This window comes from Podarcis tiliguerta (assembly GCF_965153285.1).
Source record: "Podarcis tiliguerta genome assembly, chromosome: 1".
In the NCBI taxonomy this organism is placed as follows: domain Eukaryota; kingdom Metazoa; phylum Chordata; class Lepidosauria; order Squamata; family Lacertidae; genus Podarcis; species Podarcis tiliguerta.
Genome location: NC_139534.1, coordinates 10,710,338 through 10,732,747, shown reverse-complemented (window position 1 = coordinate 10,732,747; position 22,410 = coordinate 10,710,338). Strand labels below are relative to the sequence as shown.

The 22,410-nt window shown below is 40.5% G+C and overlaps 1 protein-coding gene across 10 annotated transcripts in view; it reads right to left on the bottom strand.

The window, feature by feature from the left end:
- Positions 1-22,410, bottom strand: part of BMPR2 (bone morphogenetic protein receptor type 2) — an 82,736-nt gene that overhangs the window by 42,597 nt on the left and 17,729 nt on the right. For all 10 annotated transcript variants that reach the window (XR_014502940.1, XR_014502941.1, XR_014502942.1 and 7 more), the window contains exon 3: positions 2,384-2,557. Coding sequence is in view for 5 of the 10 variants with exons in the window: in XM_083403423.1 (XP_083259549.1) it covers positions 2,384-2,557 (174 nt within the window). In the remaining 5 variants the exon portion in view is untranslated. The remainder of the gene's footprint in view (positions 1-2,383; positions 2,558-22,410) is intronic.

Genomic DNA, 22,410 nt, shown 5'->3' with positions numbered 1-22,410 from the left:
TTCTTTAGCCAATTTAACTGCATTCTCATATGTGGGTGGATTTCACTACTGAGACGTGCATTTTGTACTAATGCCTTAATGCTGAAAACAGATTCAATTTCATGTAAGAAAAGTTGTATTAAAGCAGATAAAAGCCTACACAAACATATTTGTGGTGGTTCTTTTCATTCCAACGATGTAACCACTGTCTGTGTCCCAAAACTAAACAGTCTTATGACCGTAACAACCTGGTCCTGGCAAAATATCAAATGCACCATACTGTCTTCAAATTTTTCATTGGTTTACTGATTTGTGACTCATTTACATTATCAGCTGCATACCAGTCCTTTCATTCCACTTCAGGGGTGTGTGTGTGTGTGTGTGTGTGTGTTCAAGGGTTAGTCAGAGGCTGATGCATGTTTTTTGAAACTAATGCATGTTCTTGATTCATTTCTCTACCACACCAGACCAACAGATTACACATACAATTGCAGGGGTCATCATGTCTGGCATGCAGGAAGTGGACAGAGCACAGTATTCAATTTAAGTATGCAGTGATTCGTCCTGAGCTAAGACAGTGAGCAAAATAGTGTGGCTAAAATTTATCAAGACTCCTGAACTGTTGACCTCTGAAACAAACCACAGGTGAAGCATTCCCAACTATGTAAGCAAGTTCGCATTATCTTGGCATTTTGCCTTCAGGTTTCCAACAACTTCTGGCTATGCTGGTTCTTTAAATATCATACTTTGATTTAGCTGATGAAACTGTATCTAACATTTCATCTTTTAAGGGAGGTACCATGTATTTACACCACTTTTGCATGTTCCCATCCCCTACTCCCAAAAAACTCATTTTTTCATTACTGTATGTAGTTTTAGGGTCTAATTACATATTTTGCTTCATAACTTTCCTTCTGAGAGGGCTAGAGACTTATTTTAAAAAAACCAAAAAAACGAAATGGAAGTTCAGAGTCTGGGGCCCGTAATGATCAGTAATGGAACTTTCTTCTTTTGTATGGCTTATTCATTTAATCATCCTTATTCTCCAAGACTGCTCAGTGTTTTGTTAGAGACTATCCTCTACGTTCACTTCTAATTCATTGTTATTACCTATTACTATTTTCATTAAACATAAGCACTGTGACCTTGTTTTTGCTTTCTGGTAATTTGTACAGTTTTATCTACTTCTACTTGGCAGCTCTATTAAGTTTATACTATGAATTACTAGCATTATCAAACTTTAGATTGCCATGTATTAAAAATTTCTATAAAGTATGCTTGAAAAAATTGTGGCTTGGCATAATTGTAATGTTGCCCAGAAGCCTAATCATGATTAAGCTATTGGGAATGCCCTGTGGGCATGCACACGGCTTTCCCAAGTGGGTATCCCCCCCCCCTTTTTCAATTTGACCATCAACCATTAACTTACATTAATGCTAACCACCATTTGCAACAATGGATAGAAGCAGCTTTGCAAATTTGCTGATAACTATGGTCATCTTAACACCACTGAAGATGGAACTGTAGTTAGCTTTAGCTTGAGGAGGAGGGTGTGTGTGCAACAATGAACTGGGAAGGAGTCAGGAGTCATACAATTAAGAGAATCAGAGCTTTTTTCAGCGTGTCTCATAGACCATCTGTCCAACCCCCTGCTCAATTCAAGAGTCCCAGAACTAGGGCATCTTCAATATATGGCTAGCCAACCTTTGCTTGAAGAACTCTAGTGAGGGAAAACTCACCACTCCTCTAAGTAATTGATCCCACTGTTGAACTGTTCAATAAGTTTCTCCTAATGTTCAAATGAAATATATTCTCCTGTAAATTAAGCCCAGTCCTGGCCTTTGTGGCAGCAGAGAACTGAGAAGAGTTATGTCTGCACTCAGCTGTTCTTCAAAATGAGGGACATTTGTTTGTAGATTCCTTTGTGATCAGAAGGCAGTACAGTGGTACCTTGTTTTGAGTCGGGGATGGATGACTCTGGGATTTGCGGTGCTCATCTCACTTTACTGGCCGAGGGAGCCAGCGTTTGTCCGCAGACAGTTTTTCCGGGTCATGTGGCCAGCATGACTAAGCCGCTTCTGGCAAAACCAGAGCAGCGCACGGAAATGATGTTTAGCTTCCCACTGGAGTGGTACCTATTTATCTACTTGCACTTCGACGTGCTTTCAAACTGATAGGTTGGCAGGAGCTGGGACTGAACAACGGGAGCTTACCCCGTCGCAGGGATTCAAATCGCCGACCTTCTGATTGGCAAGCCCTAAGCTCTGTGGTTTATGAGAAGATACATGTCGAAAAGTTTTACAAAAAAACTGCTACCTGCCTCTGAATATTAAGACCTTTGTGACAAATAGATTAGGTTAGTTTGTTGTCATTATTGCTGCATGCTATTATTGTTGAATGTTACCTTGTTTCACAAGATGGATCTCTCCTTCACGTGTTTTCTCCCACAGACCATAGCAGGTGTTGCCTTTCATACACAAAACTGTACCATTCTCTTGAGAAATTCGACTTTCGCTAATTCCATGATCATTTTGGTACTGGTCCCTAAATGCACATGTCGTCTCTTCACTCTGTGCAGCTAAACAAGAAAACAAAAACAGGCAAGTTTACAAACCAGATTGTGGCACTGACTGTTGACAAAACTAGAAGACAAAAATATAGTTGAAGAAACTAGAAGAGTCATTTTCAGGGCTGGCCCTTTCATTAGGAAGAGTGAGGTAGCCACCTCAAGTAGCTGATTTTGTTATCATTAAAGGGCAAACAGAACAGACAGAGGTGCTGGTAAGTTTTTCTTCCATGTGCAGGTAAGTCACGCTTGGGTACTATGTATGTTGGCTAGATTGCCTCAGGTAGCAAAATGTCTTGGCAATTTTGGTACTTCAGAACTTTGCATTTTTAAAAGCAATATCCAACCTCCTGTTAGGAGCTGCCGCTGGATCCAAGTGCAACTCCTATTTATGTGTACGGAAACATTTTCCTCTGCAATATCTGCTTTCCTTTCCTTTTTTGTGAATACCCTGTGCCGGGATAGTTTTTCCTCTCACACTAGAACACCAGAGATCACCAAGTCAGAAATATATTATACTTATCCAAAAATCCTATTTGCAGAACCATTAGTAACGAAGTGACACTGAGTACTACAGCAGAAAAAAAGCACTTAAAAGTGGCCTGCAGCAGCATCACAAGCTTGGTACATTTTATGGTATTCATAAATGAAGATGCTTTAAATATTCAGAAAGGGAAACCGGATGAATAGGAATACATTCAGTCCCAGGCCACATTATCAGTAAATCTTAGATCATCATCATCATAATTAGTCCTCCCACTGAACATACATCTCCCTTGAGCTAGAATATTAAAAGATCAAAATGTCTTAAGATCCCAGAAATTCAAAGGAATTTTTGTCCACTTTTCTTTTTGATACACTCCAGAAATTAGGCCATACCTCATCAAAACAGCCCTATATAATTATTTCATTAGAAAGAAAGAAAGACTCTTCAGAATGAAAGAAGCATTTAAAGTCCTTAAACTAGTGCACGGAATTTAAACTGGTTGAATCAATCAAAGCAAAATGCCTATTTTGTGCATTTCCAGATTTTTCATAGATAAATATTCACTGGGTTACCATGCCTGAGCAAAGCATTGTGTAATAATGTATCATAAAACATAGGGACTGGATAACAATGATCCATAAGTGACTGCCTTATTAAAATAGTGAAAGGGAAAATACACGAATGCTAAACTATTATTTTTGCTTTAAATCAGAATTTTGCCACTTTCTAGCATCAAAGAGAAAATATGTGAACTTTCTGTAAAGGAAGAAATACACACTAGCATTAACATAGCATTTTTGACAGCAAATATCACAGTTCATATGTTCATTGTGCCTTTCAATATATATTCTTTCCACAAAATAATTTTGACATTAATGACCTAGAGTAAATAGAGTCAACTCAGATTTGAACTAGAACTATACTCAGCAACAAAGTTCAGCCTCTTTAGCAAAGCTACCTGCTGATTCTATTCTTCAGTTTTCACTTTTATATATGCTAGACAAGAATCTGCATGAAAATCTTCACCTACCATTGAGGCTATAAAAGCAATTAAAGAGAGAAGGCTTTCCAACAGCTCTACCAAAATCACTGTGCATACATAGTCTCTCGCAGCAAAAACAATCAGAATTTCGTGGCCCTTGAAAGCCTAACAAATCTATTTGCGTGGCGAGGCCCTGGGCCCGCAGTTCCCACAGAAATAAACATACAAGCACAAATATGTTGGGTTAATGGGATAAATGAGGCCACAACTTTATTGGTTACAGATGTGAGCGGTTTGGCTTAGGCAATTGGGTGAAGAAAGCCTATATCCTGACTCCTGCCCGTCTGCAGGAAGTCTTGAAAGGGTCAACCATCAATAGCGGGAGCCTTATGATATATATCAATTAAGAACTCCCCCAGGGTCACCGATGGGGTCGTGGCATGACCCTAACCCATGACCAGGCTTCGGACAGGAACCACACACCTGGATCCCTTTAATGGGACACCCTTAGCGTGGAGGGGCAGGTGGAGGCAACAGCTTCCCCTCCCATAACAAGGCTTAAAGGTCGTCACGGACGACTCTGGGGTTGCGGCACTCATATCACTTTACTGGCTGAGGGAGCCGGTGTACAGCTTCCGGGTCATGTGGCCAGCATGACTAAGCCGCTTCTGGTGAACCAGAGCAGTGCACGGAATGCCTTTTACCTTCCCGCCGGAGCAGTACCTATTTATCTACTTGCACTTTGACGTGCTTTCAAGCTGCTAGGTTGGCAGGAGCAGGGACCGAGCAATGGGAGCTCACCCCGTCGCGGGGATTCGAACCGCCGACTTCTGATCGGCAAGTCCTAGGCTCTGTGGCTTAACCCACAGCGCCACCTGCTTACCCAATGCCTCACCTTACAAAGTTGTGATGATTGCTACAAGGTAGGCAAAAACCAAATGGCTGGAGCCAATTTGCCAAGTGGAAAAATTCCTACCCGGCCCCAACAACCAGGCAACCAAGATTAGTCATAGGAAGGCCATAGTCAAGCAACACAAGAAAGAGGGTGAGTGGGCTGGGAGATCCACCAAAGTAGATGATAGGCTAGCTGGGGGCGTGACGTGGCTGGGCATCCTAGTGACATGGGCAGCATTCCTCCGTCCACTGCTGGGTAACTGAGGTCCTGGAACCCCTCCTGCAATGCAGCCCCCCTGGAAAAGGGGAGCTGTCTTGCATGGCGAGGCCCCGGGCCCCCCAATTCCCACAGACAGGAACCACATAATGTGAAATCTTAGTTGGTAGGTATATAAATGGGGAATAATGTAAGGTAGGAACTGAATGGCAATGAGGTGCAAAATTTAGAAAAAAGACCTTCAGCTAAGATTTCACTTCATGCATCTGATGAAGTAGGCTTGGGCCCCTGAGAGCTTATGCCAGAATACATTTGTTAGGCTTTCAGGGGCCCAAAGAATGTTGTTTTTGCTACAAGAGACTAATGCAGAAACATTTAGGCCGTATACACGCAATGATTTCTGTGGAGGAAATGACAAGGCTTCTTCTCTCACTGTTAAAGTAACAGAAAACCTGTTTCTATTACTATAACAATACAAACATAATTAAGGACCATAAACCCTAATTAGCACAAACCGTGATTTCTGATTCTGGTTTGCTATCAAAGCACAAGCCAAACCTTGCCAATTCAGATATCATACCAAACTATAGTTTTCGGAGCCATGTTTGACATAAGGAATAAGCCAAATGACAACCTGTTCTCTTCTCTTAAAAAAGAAAATAAGCTGAAACTGATGTCTACTCTATTGATATATAAGGGTAGCACATACGACTATTTTATTAACATGAAAGGAAGCTGAGTTTTCTTTGTTGTTTTTTTACAGAGCTATATAGGGTAAGCATTACTGCATAAAAAGTGTTTCAAGCTAGTGTGGAGAATGTGTTACTCCTCATAGGAATTATACAACGGGTCCCCGCCCAAGAGTACTGCATTTGTATTATAAAAAGCTCCAAAACCAGTTTGACCAGAGACTATGGCAAGGTAATTGGCAGCTCTATTATGCAATTTCCAAATATCTGAAAATAACACTGCAGCATAAACTCATTTTAAAAGTTTTTTTTTTAATTGTGACACCTCTTGCTGATAGAGCACCCAACACTATATTTACAAAGCAGAAGATTCACAGCATAAGTTGTCCTACACAAGACAGCAATGGATAACAATGTGTGGTGGTATTTGATAGCACTGATGTTCTAGGAACTTCATGTCACATACCTTCCCGTTATCTTACGCATTATTTAATTCTGCAAAAATTATATCTTGCTGTGGCACATTACATGCTCAGAAATTGTCTTGACTACCAATGTAACCTCCCCCAGTCCTGCCTTTCAGACATTTCTGAAGACAAAGGATTGCTCTTGCCTTGGTTTAAATAATAACTCTAGGTCTCTCTCTCTCTCTCTCTCTCTCTCTCTCTCTTTCTCTCTCTCTCTCTCTCTCTCTCACACACACACACAATTTTATTCTCAAGAACAGATGCTTTGTGCCTGGAATGCTCAGCTGTCCTGTATTTTCTGATCCTTGGCACTGACTGCCAAAGAAACAAAGAAAGGATGTTGTTTCTATCTTCAGTAACAAAGGACAACACAGTTCCATGTGTAAATGTTAAGTATTTATGCTGTGACTCAAGGAAAGGAGGAAATTCACACATTTCACTAAGTGCAAATTATTTGCTCCTTATGAAATCTTGACTTGTGCAACTGTACACATAAATTAAAAGGATAAGAACTGGAGTTCTGCATCAAAGTGTTACAGTGTAATTTAGTATTCAAGCCACTCCATTACATTCCCTGAGCCCCAATTTTCCTCCCCACCACCCCAGTTAGTCATGTTAGCATTCCATGACAACTAAACATACTTGTACACATTTGAAGCTTAATTAAAATCTTTTGGGGTTTTCCCAGTGGTCTCTATGGGTGCTCTATCTTCAGTCCCTGGGGAAGCTTTAAAATAACTTCTCAGTGTGAAACCAGACATTCAAAAGTTTTGCTGTGGACTAATCTTCGGGAAAACACTTGCACCAATAACCTGATAAATAACTGCTCCTGCATGGAAATCGTTAGGATACCCTGGAAACAATTTTCATAATAGCAGCAGCAGATTCTTTTGTCACCACAACCATGGAAAGTGCTTCTGTCTGAGAGTGTGTAGTTGTATCCAAGGGTAAACCAGGTTAGATATTAAGTTACTGCATGAGTGCATTGCATTCCCAGATCAGCGATGGCATACCACACTAAGAAAATTATTTCTAAATATCTGAACTGACGCACAATCTTTCATAATCACTTTGGAAGCAAGAGTCAGTCACAGTATTGAAAGACAAAATATTGGATTATTTAGTCCAACTCCTGTTCTAAAATAAAGGATTATATACCTAATTCATGTCTGGAAGAAGTACCCAACATTTTATTAAAATCACCTAGGAAGCTCAAACATCCTTCCTGAGCAGCTTATTCCACTGCAAAGCTGCTCTAAAATCACTATATTGCAATTTAAGGTTTTTGCTGTTTTAACAGGGTAAGATGCAAAAACTTGGGCAAGCAAGTGATCTGCCACTTCTTTCAGACCATCATTCTCAAATACATTGCCATTGTAATCTTCTTATTTGAACAAAATGTGCCTATTTTTCCTCAGTTTTCCCTCTCAACCTGATTTTCTGAAACAAATCATCTTGATAACTTGTCTCTTGAGTAACAAGCTCATTGAATTCTTTTGACCAGAATTGAATGCAAGCCTGCATTAAGTCTTACTAGAGCTACAGCACTATCCTTACTTGCCAAAATCTTGGAAATAATGCTTTTGTTAATACAATTTTTAAAAGCACTGATGTTTGGGGTCACATCATCACATTGTTAATTCATGCACAGTTTCTTATCCATTGTAGCATCTGAATTACTGAGAGGAGCAACTGTCTGGCTTCTTAGCACCCTTCTTATATTTATTCTTATATTTATATTATATTCTTTTCACCTCTTCTCATTTTCACATTTGACATTGTTGAGCTTGGTTTTGTTATTATCTACCCAACTCAGCAGTGTTTAAAATATTATATTAATCGCCATGATCTAGTCTGCTAAGTGATATTAATTGTATCATGAATTCACAGCCCCTCAGAATTTATGAGATTTTCCACACAGTTCCAACCTGGAAACTTTATCCTATATTGCTTCTTCCTCATATATCCACGTTGTATTATTCCTTCCTATTGCTGGTGCTCGGCTTTATTTTACATCACTAGGCTATGGTAACTGGGCCCACATCAGTCCATAGGGTGATAGCCAACTGTGGCCATCCCCAGGGAAACAGATCTGCACACCTTAATTTTTCAACACGTTGCCAGCTTAATTATTTCTATTATTTGCTCCAATGTTTCCCCAAATGCAGACAAATGCAGTCAAACTAGCAAGCTTACACATTCCATGGGTGGTTTCCTTCCCCTCTTCTAAACATAAGACACTGTATCGCAGGTCTGCATAACTTCTAACGAACCAATCTGAACACAGCTCTCCAGTCATTTACCGTGGCCTGACAGTTCCCCTATTTTTAAAGCCCCAAACAGACTGCAAGCTTCGGGTGAGCAACCAAATATGAATGTTCTTTCCCCAGATTTTAAAGTTGATAAACCTACCCTGCCTTTAAGGAAGGGAGACATCCTAATATGCATCCTAAGGAGATATTACCACACAATTGCTTCTCTGAGAGGGAGCTATGCTTGTTGGATGTATCAAATTGCAGCAGCGGAATCCCTATTTTTAGGGCAACAACAGAAGTTATAATAAAAGCAAGGCATTTTCCAGCAGCTTAGTTATATGAAATCTCAAATTGCTTCATGAAGTACTTACAAGTAATAGTTTTTGAACTGTAGCTACTGAATCCAAACCAGATTACTGCCTTTGGTTTCATAGATTATTCATTAATATTGAAACAGTACTTTAATGACTTGATGCTTACAGGAAAACGGTATGTTGTAGAATTTCTTCTGAGCTCCCTTCTTCCAGGAAGGAAACATGTTCTCTATTTTACATGAATAAAATGCTTCGATTTCAGGGAGTCAGAAGAGTATTTAGGATGAAAATGCTTTGGAAATGCATGACACTTCTTTTTCCATTAACCATTTTCTGAAAGTTTAATTAACCAGACACTGGTTTCAGAGATGTATCAGCCCAGTTCTGCTCATGGAACTCTCACATGAATGGAGGGGGTGGCAGCAATTTTTTTTCTGATTTCCCCCTACAGCCTTTAGCAAAAGACTGTCCAGGAGGGTTGATGGAATTCTATGAAACAATACAAGCATGGTATGAGAGCATGCAAGGCGAAATGGGCAACTGGTAAAGAATGCCTCCATCCCTCCTGTTTCTTCAGCCCTTTCTGGGTTGCAGTTCACGGAAGGACTCCTTGCATTCAGGGAAAACTGTGATGGATCCAATACATTAGGCTTTAATAAATAAAATGTGATAATTTTTATATTTTTCTTCATGAATCATAACTACTAGTATTTGGAAAAAATGATTTCCCTTATTACTACTACTACTAAATAGAAAGGCTATTTTAATAGAACTGCAAAGAAGTTCCGATGAAGGTTTTTGTTAAGTTTCACTTTGAACACTTGACAGTTGGAATTTTGGTTTAAAAAAAACAACAAAAAACATTGAACAAAACCAATTTCCTCCTCAAAATGCATAACAGAGCGTTCTCTGTTATTTTCCTAGCTGCGTCATTCCTAAGAGGAAACTGGAATTCAAAATGCCCAGCAACAGAGCTATAAATTCATTGGCTTCAGAATGCAGGTACCAAAAATGTGCCCTCCAACTCTCATCAGCTGCAGATAGCATCATCAATGGCCAGGGAAGATGAAAGTTGGAGTCCAATGACCTCTGGAGGGAACCATGTTGGCTACCCTTGCACCAAAGGAAGAGAGGACTGATTCCTCATTAAGATAGAAAATTGTCACATCTAAACAAGTTCCCCATTCTTTCCATGGAATGTGCACTTCCTTTTACAAACCGGTATTTTTAACCCCCACCCCTTCTCTTCCTTCTCCTTCCAATTCCATTGTTTATCAAGAAGTGCAAGCTATTCACATATATTTACACCAGTGACTTGTCCTGAATTAGTAATGTCTGCATTAGTCAAAAGCAAAATAATAGCTCTATTTCATACCTCTTGCATCAATGTTCCTGGAAAATGATAATCAGAATTCTACCACCACTGTTTCTTAAAGTTATCTTAATATAGATGTGGGATTAACAAGGAGGGCTCTTTTTTCATAGTTGTGATAACTGTGAAATAATGAAATGCAATGTATTTATTTTTCACATACATATGAAGGTTTAATACCTGAGAAAGGAAAGACCTTCTCTCAGTCCCATCACCCTCACAGGCACATTTAGCCGGGGGGGGGGGGGGCACAGGAGATGGCCTTCTCAGTCACTGCTCCCAGATTTTTGGTGTGTGATTATTTGCTTTTCCAAAATATAAACATACAACAAAAACAATTCCAAATCTAATTGTCGAGATAATTCTGAATCTCCTGACATTCCCCCCATCCCTTCCATTGATTCTATTTTCAACTGCATATCAATACTTCTCCGATTTTTCATCTTCCTAAATTATCTATACATTCTGTTAGATTACAAGTGTGTTTAAAATCCTACTAATGTTTTGACCTGTTTACAATGATTTTGTATATACATTATAAACATTCCCCATTCTTTTTAAAATTTCTTGTCTTCTTGATTCCTGAGCTTCCCAGTTAGTTTTGCCATTTCGGCATAGTCCATCAAATTAATTTGCCATTCTTCTCTGGTCCAGGGTTGTAAAGACTGCAGATAGAATAATTGGGTGCACTCTTCCCATCTTAGATCAAATCTATGCTGTCAGGTGCCATAAGAAAGCGGCAGAGATAGCGCGGGATAGTACGCACCCCGGAAATGATCTCTTTCAGCTTCTGCCTGCTGGAAGAAGGTATAGGGTTATAAAGGCCAGGACTAGCCGCCTGAGAAACAGTTTCTACGCAAATGCAATTCTGGTTCTAAGCGCAGCTTAAGGGGTCTCTATAGTACAGTGTATTTTAAAATGGGGTTTCAGAGTTTTTAGGGGGTTTTGAATGTTTTATGTAGTTTTTCAATTTCATTGTTCTGCATGGGACAATGACAATAAAGATATCGTATATCGTGTATATCGTGTATATCGTATATATCGTATATGGTTGGGGTTGTTTCTTCCTTCCATCTCTGGGCTAGTAACATCCAAGCGGCCGTTGTCACATACGTAAACAACTGCTTCCAGATTTTGGAACTCCCTCTCTAGGGAAGCTAGACTGGCTCCCTACTTGCTGCCCTGCTGCCAGCAGGTGAAGCCATTTTTGTTCCAGCAGGTTTTTGGGAACTGACTGCTTTTAAAGAGGCTTTTTTGGGGGGTGTCAAAATAATGGAAAAGTAATGACACATTATAAAAAAAAACCTAAATATGCTTAAAGTCACTTGAAGTGATAAAAGATCGTTTAGTATGAATTAAACTATGTTAAGTTTTATCAGTTTTGCAAACATTATTTAAACTCTATTGCTCTATTTAAATGTGATGACAGCCCACTGCTTCACAATCATGCTAAAATGTAATAAGAATCTGAGCCACATAGTAGCTGCATAGCATTTATCAGAATGGGAAGAAATTGAACATCTTATCTTTGCCTTGGACTACAGTTCATGAACTTTTCTTAGACTGGCTTTTGCTTATCAGAGCTGCACTTGTAATGAACACAGGAAATATTATGGGGGGAAAGTAAAATGCTGCCGCCTTCCAGATGAGAAGAATTACTCAAGCACAAAACAATCTTTTATTTTCTTTTTTAAATTCATTTCAGGATACAATTGTAATTTCTTCCATTGGTATATTTTTCTGGAATAAGTTATAGATAACCTTAATTTATTTTTCTAATAAAGAAGGTAGCTTTCTAATCCTTTATAGACTAATGCTATGCTTGGGAAGCCAGCACAGCTAAAGCATTCCCCCTCCGAAGAAACAATAATTTGTTGCACAGGAACCCAAGAAAAGATCCTTCTAACATATATGCCCTCTCCTCTCAGGGCAAAATAATAATTGCCCCAAGCAGCAATCTCCAAAAGTTTCCATGCTGCCGCAGGTACCTCCATATTAGTGGGCTTCCACCACCCACCCCTCTGTCAACAAAAGTTAAGGTGGGGTGATATTTACTAGTTTTTGTCTTCATCAGAACATCTTAAAGAATTATACATATGCCAGCCATGTAAGCTGAACATCATAACATGCTCAAAATGTTAGGATACAACATCCCATCTAATAACACATCCCATCAGATGTCAAAAAGGTAAACAACTACACAACTTTCTGAAGACATCTCAAGGAAGCCCTGTATCGAGAAGTTTTTAATGTTTGGTATTTGCTGTGTTTTTAATATGTTGGCAGCCACCCAGAGTGGTGCTGGAGGAGACTCTTGAGAGTCCCGTGGACTGCAAGAAGAACAAACCTACCCATTCTTAAGGAAATCAGCCCTGAGTGCTCACTGGAAGGACAGATCGTGAAGCTGAGGCTTCAATACTTTGGCCACCTCATGTGAAGACAAGACTCCCTGGAAAAGACCCTGATGTTGGGAAAGATGGAGGGCACAAGGAGAAGGGGACGACAGAGGACGAGATGGTTGGATAGTGTTCTGGAAGCTACCAGCATGAGTTTGACCAAACTGCGGGAGGCAGTGGAAGACAGGAGTGCCTGGCGTGCTCTGGTCCATGGGGTCACAAAGAGTCGGACACGACTAAACGACTAAACAACAACAACAACAGCCACCCAGAGTGGCTGGGGCAACCCAGTCAGATGGGCAGAGTGTAAGTAATAAATTCTTGTTATTGTTATTTTGAACCTACGCTTTTATTTTATACTCCACTTACGTCTCCCCCTCCATCCCCTAATCATTACTTTTCTAAAATAAACTCTCCATCATATGGAATACTGGAGCTTGGCTAGCTGTTTTAGCCCACTGGGTTTCATCTACCACAAACTAGGCGCATTGCCAACACACACTGTGCAAACAGTTCTGTGTAAACAGGGAGTAAAAGAAAAGATGGGCTTCCTCCCAGTTCCCCCAATCCCAGGATAAAAGCCTAAAGATTGGGGAGGCCCATGCCCCCAATTGGCTTAGAGGCTCATAAGCCAGGGTGGTGGCAGTACTACCAGTAGTAGTCAGAGCCATGAGCAATGCTTTCCTTCCTTGCAAAGTACTGGTAGATGTGCACAGTGAGGAGCTGGGATGGGGGCAGGGTGTTATCTCCACAGTTGCGCTACACCTCTGAGGTGCTCCAAGTGCAAAGTTTGGTTTTTTTAAAATTAAGTACACGAAATAGTGTGGTCATGGGAGGAGGAGCCATCTTGCTTTGCACCAGTGATGTCAGACATTAACCAATAAGTGCCTATGACACATGAGCAATTATATGCCATACCAGACTCTCAAATGACACACTAACGTGAGGAAAAGAGAGACCACATTTTCTTAGCAATGAGCACTGTGGTTTGCCACAGAAGTTGTTACCTTGAGGAAAGACATGTGGATCCCTTGCAACAAGTGCAATTTACTGCAGAGAAAGGCCCTAGAGGCAACACAACAGAATCAACTTTAATGGTCAGGATGCTGCTACAGTACATCGATTTCACGCAAGCTACTCTGTGTCCACTGCAGCTAAGCAATTTATACAATCAGAGCACCAGACAGCAACACTGGGTTGATCCATCTGAAATGGCTGCATGTAGGTCCAGGCACAGGATAAGGGTGATCTTACAAAACCTAAACGCAACTGACTGCAAATGAATGTGAAAGTATGGTGGAACAAAATGTTCTGCAGAACATCATTTTCAATCAGCATCAAATGTTATTACATGCATATAGAGACACACAGCCCGCATAAACATGGCTGTCAAATACAAAGCTGATATGTACCTACTGCAATCTAAGTAAACATAAATATAAACTGAGAAATTACCTGCTCCTATCTTATGTAAGAAGAGATTTACAAATGTCTGCTTTGCTTAGTAGCCAGTCATTACAGGAGATTATGGTCGGCAATCTGTGCTGGGCTAAAGTGAGAGGCAAAGGGGAACTCTGGCTGCAATCCTAACTTCCCCGAAGGTGATAGGTGGGTTAAGGGGTGGGGAGACGACAAAGCCTGCTGGCAAAGAGGAGTGCCATGAAGAGGATCACTGTGGCAGAGACCCAAGCTCTGACCAAGCAGGCAACAGGCTACAACTGGTGATAGCCAGAGTAGGGCCCTGAAATAGGGTCTCCCATGGGTATTAGTGGAGCTGTGCCTCTCTCTTGCACCAGCCTGGAGCTGGGGAAGCAAAACAACAACAAACCTAAAACAAGCAAAGCCCTCTACTATGATTGGCAGAAGCAGACAAGGCTTATGACATGGGTAGGCAAACTAAGGCCCGGGGGCCAGATACGGCCCAATCGCCTTCTAAATCCGGCCCGCGGACGGTCCGGGAATCAGTGTGTTTTTACATGAGTAGAATGTGTCCTTTTATTTAAAATGCACCTCTGGGTTATTTGTGGGGCCTGCCAGGTGTTTTTACATGAGCAGAATGTGTGCTTTTATTTAAAATGCATCTCTGGGTTATTTGTGGGGCATAGGAATTCGTTCATCCCCCACCTCCAAAATAGTCCAGCCCCCCCCCCACAAGGTCTGAGAAACAGTGGCCTGGCCCCCTGCTGAAAAAGTTTGCTGACCCCTGGGCTTATGATGTGGTGCTCTGCTGCTCCAATTGCCCTTGGGGTAAGGACTGATCTTCCCCTCTGCCTCTCTCCAAAGCCCAATAAAAAGTGAGACTAGTTTAGGGCTGCCCAGTGGCGTAGCGTGGGTTGACTGCACCCAGGGCAAGGCAAGTAATTTGCGCCCCCTAACCCGTGGATTTGTGCCCCCTAAACCATGGATTTGCGCCCCCTAATCCTAACCCCCAGATGTTGCGCCCGGTGCAGCCAGCCCCCCCTGCACCCCCCACGCTACGCCACTAGGGCTGCCACCTTTGGTTTGGCAAAATACAGGGCAGAATGGAGTGGGAACTGCATACCCCACAAGTGTGCCCGACCGGGACATCTAAATTTTTATCATGAGAGCATGACAGCCATTTTGGTTGCCATGATCTCACACACTTTTGCAGTGCAATTTCCCCCTGAAAAAGGCCCATCTCTTCAGGTTTTTTAAACCATATATGGTGCTAGGTGCTGCTGAGTGGCAACTTGGATCAGACTGTGACCTGGTAGTGGGTCAAAACACACCAGCTGAAGCCTAGTAGATATCATTTTGACTAATTCAGGTGTGATTGCAACCATATGCCTATGCCTTTATTTTTGCTTCACCACCACCACCATCATTTATTAGACTTGTTGGTCACTTGTTACCTGAAGGTCTCCAAGCAACATACAACTCATTTAAACACACACACACACACAAATATGTAATACAAAACATGTACAATTCACAGTATACAAATAAAAATTAATTCAATGAAAGGAAAGCATAGGCGGGTCTCCTCACCACTTTAAACTCACAGCGATCCTTTGCAGTAGGTTAGGCTGTGAGATAGTGACTACTTCAATATCATTAAGTGTGTGGGGGATTTGACCCTGGATCTACCCAGTCAACTACTACTACTATACAAAGGTGATTTCTTGTGAATGCTATATTGCTATTTGGAGATCCTCCAGTTATGACAAATAATGCAGCTTGATTTAAAAAGTAGAAATGAGTTTTTAAAAAGTTGGCAGGGCAGGTGCAGCATGCCATATACAGTGGCACCTCGGGTTACATACGCTTCAGGTTACATATGCTTCAGGTTACAGACTCCGCTAACCCAGAAATAGTATCTCGGGTTAAGAACTTTGCTTCAGGATGAGAACAGAAATCGTGCAGTGGCGGCACAGTGGCAGCAGGAGGCCCCATCAGCTAAAAAGTGGTGCTTCAGGTTAAGAACAGTTTCGGATTAAGAACAGACCTCCAGAACGAATTAAGTTCTTAACCCGAGGTACCACTGTACAGTGACTACTGCAGAGAGAGTGAAGAGTTTTCATTCTTACCACTGCTTTCAGAAGGCCCCACGATGCAATAATAATAAAAGTGTAAGCTGCCACTTACACAATGATTCCACATGCACAGCCTTACTCTATGGCATATTTGACTGGAGTCCCAATCCTAAAATACGGTGCTTTATGACAAAAATAGAGAGTTTCATTTCTGTTTTAAATGTGAGGCGGTGTTCCACCAACTACTATCATACCAGGAATTTTGTTCAGAATTTTACATGAATTCATTGCATAGTAGACATTTAGTAACTTTACTTGTTAAACGAACGCATTAATAATAAATTAACAAGCAAAATACACACAAAGTATGCAAAAATAAAGAAGTTTAGCTTCTACAAAGCTATTTTGTTCAAATCAACTTCATTAATCCACATTAGTTTACATTACAAAGAATCTTAGACAATAGACTGTCCAACAGTCCCTAGAGACCCCCAGCTAACTGGAATAAAGTTCACTTCCCAGAAGACAGAGGGACTCCTGTTCTGCTTCAGCTCTTTCTCAGCAAGTAGCATGAACCTATTAAGCAATCTGTTGCTCTACAAAAAGCAACACTGTTTTATCAACACACAGTTCTTGTAATTGCAGTTTATCTTGTTTCACTAGCTTAAATGAGATGGGAATACGCTAAATTTGAAGAGAGATGTTATTCCTCACATCTGAATGTAAGTTCAGCAATAAGCTGTTAAGCAATATACCATTAATGAACAAATTATACTTTACCAAACTCATAATACCTCTAAATTATTTAATATGTTTAATCAATGTAAACAAATATAATTGCATAAAACATAATATCCCATGAACATGGTGGGCGGGAGAAAGAACACAGGAATCAATAGGCACATACAAAATGCAAATTACCTGTTTTTTTAGAATTTGTGAATGCACCAGATTTTTAATTTATCATGTGCTCTCCAAGCTGTTATGATGAATAACTTTAATTGCTGAAATAAAACATATGTAGTACTAAGGGTCACAAACATTACAATTAATAGCACACATGGACAATATATGAGAGAACTCCCAGATTTCCAACTGTGCTGCAGAGATAAGAGAACATAGTTCAAAATTCTTAACATCAATTCACAACTCTTTTCACCAGAAAGCCACTTCTCAAAGCTTAAGATAGACTTAGGCTGTTAATTTGCAAAACAAATCAGCTAACATAAACAAAAACCATCTCTTGCAGCTGCCTAACATCCCACTGCAGCCAATTATGCATTTTTTCAGTCACTGAAAGCTTCAAAAAAAGGCATGAGAGGACAGGAACAGCTTCACGGCGTATCCAAGTAATAAACTCTTCATGCTATTTGGTCAGCCTAACGCACATTAGAAGCACATAGCCCCGCAGCTACAGTGGTACCTCGGGTTGCATATGCTTCAGGTTACATACGCTTCAGGTTACACACTCTGCTAACCTAGAAATAGTGCTTCAGGTTAAGAACTTAGCTTCAGGATAAGAACAGAAATCAGGCTCTGGTGGCGCGGCAGCAGCAGGAGGCCCCATTAGCTAAAGTGGTGCTTCAGGTTAAGAACAGTTTCAGATTAAGTACGGACCTCTGGAACGAATTAAGTACTTAACCCGAAGTACCGCTGTACTTAGTTATACTAACTAGGTTTCAGTGTACAATCTGCATCTCAGTTGCTCCATTCAAACACAAATCTTTCAGGTCACGTTTACTTTCTTACATATTGCCTTATGCAAGATGCAAAATATTAACTATCAATCCTCTAATAAATGCATAAAACATCATTTTAGAAATCACTTATTGCAGGGGTCAGCAAACTTTCCACTGTCCCTCAGACCTTGTAGGAGGCCAGACTATTTTTTTTTTGGGTGGGGACAACAAATTCGTATGCCCCACAAATACCCCAGAGACGCATTTTAAATAAAAGCATACATTCTACTCATTTAAATAAAAGCACAAATTCTAAAAACACCAGGCAGGCCCCACAAATAACCCAGAGATTCATTTTAAATAAAAGGACACATGTAAAGAACTCATGTAAAAACACGCTGATTCCCAGACTGTCCGCAGGCCAGATTTAGAAGGCAATTGTGCCGGATCTGGCCCCCGGGCCTTAGTTTGCCTTAGTTACCCATGTTGTACTGTATATCAATCAAGTAGAATTAAAAACACTCAGGGTCTCCAATACTAAATTTCATGTACTTTCCTCTCTCATATACACTTTTCACACTTCTGTTTTCTGCATTTAGCCCCCCCTTCCCCCAGATGCATAGATTTTTTTTACAAAGAATTGTTATTCCATGAACAAACAAAAAAAAATGGTTGACAACTCAAGGGGTGTGTGGGTAATCATATGCCTTTTTGTGACTAATAAAAAACTAACATCTGGATCTTGGAAAAGAAACATTTCTTATACAGGGCTACACAGAACTTAATACAAAATATTAATTCCTAACTAAACCTGGTGGGTGAAACTGCAGTCTCACTTTCCCTACCTCCAACTGTTTTTCCTGGTTCCAAGATAAAATGCTGAGTTTTCCTCCTGTGTTCTGAATATCTGGCTAGGATCCAGGAAGCACTTAATAAAATCCTGACAACTCCCTTACCATTAAAGATGCTATACAGAACAACAGACAGTTCTATTTCATACAAAAGAACTGCAAGCAAAGCTGTGTCTGGTAGAGGCAACTTCTTTTACTTCCAACATTTCATTTTTTAAATAATCAAACCAACAGGAATTATAAAAGAAGATATCCACCATAATGATGCAGGATGATTTCAAACGTATTGTTACTTTTAATCCTTCAATGTCCTGCCACAACTAATAACTTCTATAGCAGTACAACAGATAAAATCACAGAATAGTACAATAAACGTGTGGCAACATTTTTAGACAAAAATTTAATTTCCCAATTGTTTAAAATTGGCAGTTTTATTAATTTAGTGTTCACTATTATGCCACAGTAGAATGGCGAACAGCAAATAAACATTTAGGGTGGTATTCAACTAAGTTTGACTCAGAGCAGACCTATTAAAAGGAATAAACATGACTAAGTTAGGTCCATTAATTTCATTAGCTACAGTCTGAGTAAAACTAGTTGAATGCCATTCAGTGTGTATTTGTGTGTTCAGTTATAACAGCAATATTAGAGCTGTTCTGTCAGCATACCTTTTCTGCCTGCCAGATAGAAATCTCTCCCCTCTCCTCCTCCTCCCCATGAACTGTTCTGGGGGTTCTCCTGACCCTCCTGAGTTGATTTGGGGGTACTAGATGCATTGGGGGAGGAGAGAAAGGAAAGCTCCATTGTACTTGTGGGACTCATAGTGCTGACTCACAGAATTGTTTAGATGAATCCAGCCCTTAGTATTTTCATTGCATTAAAAGGCAAATGGAATCACATTCTCTTATCAAGCAAATTCTTAACACTCTGAATTCATGCATAGGCATGTCTGGAAAAACTATTTGCTATACCTAGGCTTTATCCAGAATTTGGACAGACTGCCTCAAATGTTTGGGGCATGATCCCTCACAAGGCTATGTAAAAAATTATTCAGGACACAGCACCATTTTTTAAAATAACCTGCTTGTCTACATCAACTTCAGTGTGGATGTTTTCCAAATCACAGAAGTTAAAAGATATGAGTGGTTGGTCTTCAAACCATTCAAAAACTGCAGATGAGGAAACTGCTGGACTAAAAAATGGAAGGGCTCCAGAAAGACTCTTCTATTAGTAGTGCAGTATACAGGTCTGCTGGGAAATAAGTGTCAATGAGTTCAGAGGGGGTTACTCCCAAGTAAGTGGGCATAGGACTAAGACCACACTATAGAAACACTTGCTAAAGACAAGTAGCTAGAATGAATAGATAAAATTAAGTTCTAGTAAAATTCAATTCCTAATCTAATCTTTATTATGGCCTTGTTTGAATTTGGCAGTGTAAAAGTCTAGATGAGTAGCTGATATTTGGTTCTAGTAAAACTCAATTCCTAATCTAATCTTTTCTGCGACCTTGTTTAGATTTGGCAGTGAGCAAAGTAAGAACATGCAGCTGTGCTCAGGATGCAGTTAAGAGACTATGAGATTCAAAGTATTAGCTACCCTTTAACAAGGTACTTCCTCAAAATTCACAAAGCTTGTAACATTTACAGTGGTACCTCTAGTTGCAGATACAATCCGTTCTGGGGTGCCGTTTGCACCCTGAAAAATCCACAACTAGAGGGCGCTTCTGCGCAAGCGCAGAACACGATAGAGAGCTTCTGCACATGTTTAAAATGCACAGAACGCTTCTGCGCATGCGCGGCAAAACCCAAAACTAAACATTTCCAGGTTTGCCGCGTTCGCAAGCTGAAAAGACACAACATGAACCTAACGCAACATGAGGTATGACTGTACTGTAAAATTTGACTTGTAGGATTTTGCAGCCAGACAGGAGATCAAAGAGATACATACCATATTTTTTGCTCTATAAGACTCACTTTTTCCCTCCTAAAAAGTAAGGGGGAAAGTGTGTGCGTCTTACGGAGCGAGTACAGGCTGCGCAGCTATCCCAGAAGCCAGAACAGCAGGAGGGATTGCTGCTTTCACTGCACAGCGATCCCTCTTGCTGTTCTGACTTCTGAGATTCAGATTTTCCCCCCCTTGTTTTCCTCTTCCAAAAACTAGGTGCGTCTTGTGGTCTGGTGCAGAGTTCAAGAAAAGTCACTAGAAGAATGTGCTTTTATCTAAAGAATTTACTATCTCCCTTTAGATACTGTACTTAGACTTTTAATATGACAGGCACCAATATATTCTTATGCACAGTTAGCCTTCAAGTTCAGTTATAAAACTATGATTTTAAAAATTACCAGTCCATTGACTTACCCTTAAATGTCCCCACTCCACTGAATGGATTAGCTAATGTTTCTGTAAGACTTTATACCCTCTTTCAGCTATATCTTATCACCAATATCACTTCAACCTCCATTTCTCATCTTCATTTGCTCAATGTTCTGCTTTTATCAAAGATCCATTCAGAGTCCATGACATTCACAGGCACTGCTGCTTCTGAATTCCTTCCTGCAGTCTTCTAAGCTTGGCCATGTTAGACGATTAATTAAGAGAGAAATATGCATCCTCAGATCAGATTTTTAAGGAACATGGTGGGCTGTGGGGAGAGTGGTGGATAAAATGACCTCCCCTATTCCACCAGTGGAATTTCTCCACTAGATCACAATTCTTCTGCCGATGAAAGGAACCCTTCTGTTCACAGAAGGCCAAGCCTGGATCCAACTCCTTGTGTCTGCTGATTACAAAAATAGATTTACAGGGGAAACCACAGTGACTATGAAATATCCGAAGTTCACCTAAATGACAGAATTATGATCTATTGTCTTGACTTGTACTTGTGTGATAACTGCTGGCAACAGTTGCCCATACTTGCTGGAACTATATTTTTATAACCAGTCACACAAATTTTTGCACTATCCAATCAGTATGCAGCTTGGCTCAGTTCCTCTAGAGGTATCTGATGTTCAAGTCATCTAGAGGTATCTGACAGACATCTTTCTGCAACACAGGAGCTTCTTATTTACAGCACACTTTGCTACTGTGGGGACTGATCTGTGGTGGGTGAAGAGTCTTGCTTTGCAGCAAACTTCCAGCTCTATAATTCCCCGTAAATTCACTCCTGAAAAATTGTTGAAATAGACAGAAACCCTGTGCTTTTTTGCCAGCTGTGGAGCCTCTACAACATTCACGGAGTCAAAAACAATATGATTTTAGGAATGAACTAGTAAACAACAAAATGCTGATCAATGCATACTAATGCATAGTAGCAAAACTCAATTATTATTTTTTCCTGACATTCACATGAAAGAAAACAGAAAAGACAGCATTATCACGGGAATATGTTTTTAACAAGTGCTCCGATAACAAATAAAATCAAATCATCTTGCTGCAGACAAGAAGGGGGGTACAGAGTGCATGAATGGCAGCAAGAAGCTAAAGTGAAAGGAAGTAAATACCACCTCCTTTTGGGCCAGACTATGAAAGGCCCCAAACTACTCTCTGCTGAACGATACAGTGGCTATGTATTGGAGGCAGCAAAGTATGCCTTCTTTGCTTCCTTCACTGCCACTGAGTAGGTTCAGAAATGAGCACTCACCAACATTCAATTGCATTCACCTGTTGTTTTCCTGCACTTGTGTTCAAGCCATCTCCCAGCCTGTTTCATTGCCATGGGCTCTACAAAGCAGAAGAGGGTGCTCAGGGGCACTCATGTCAACAGTCTAA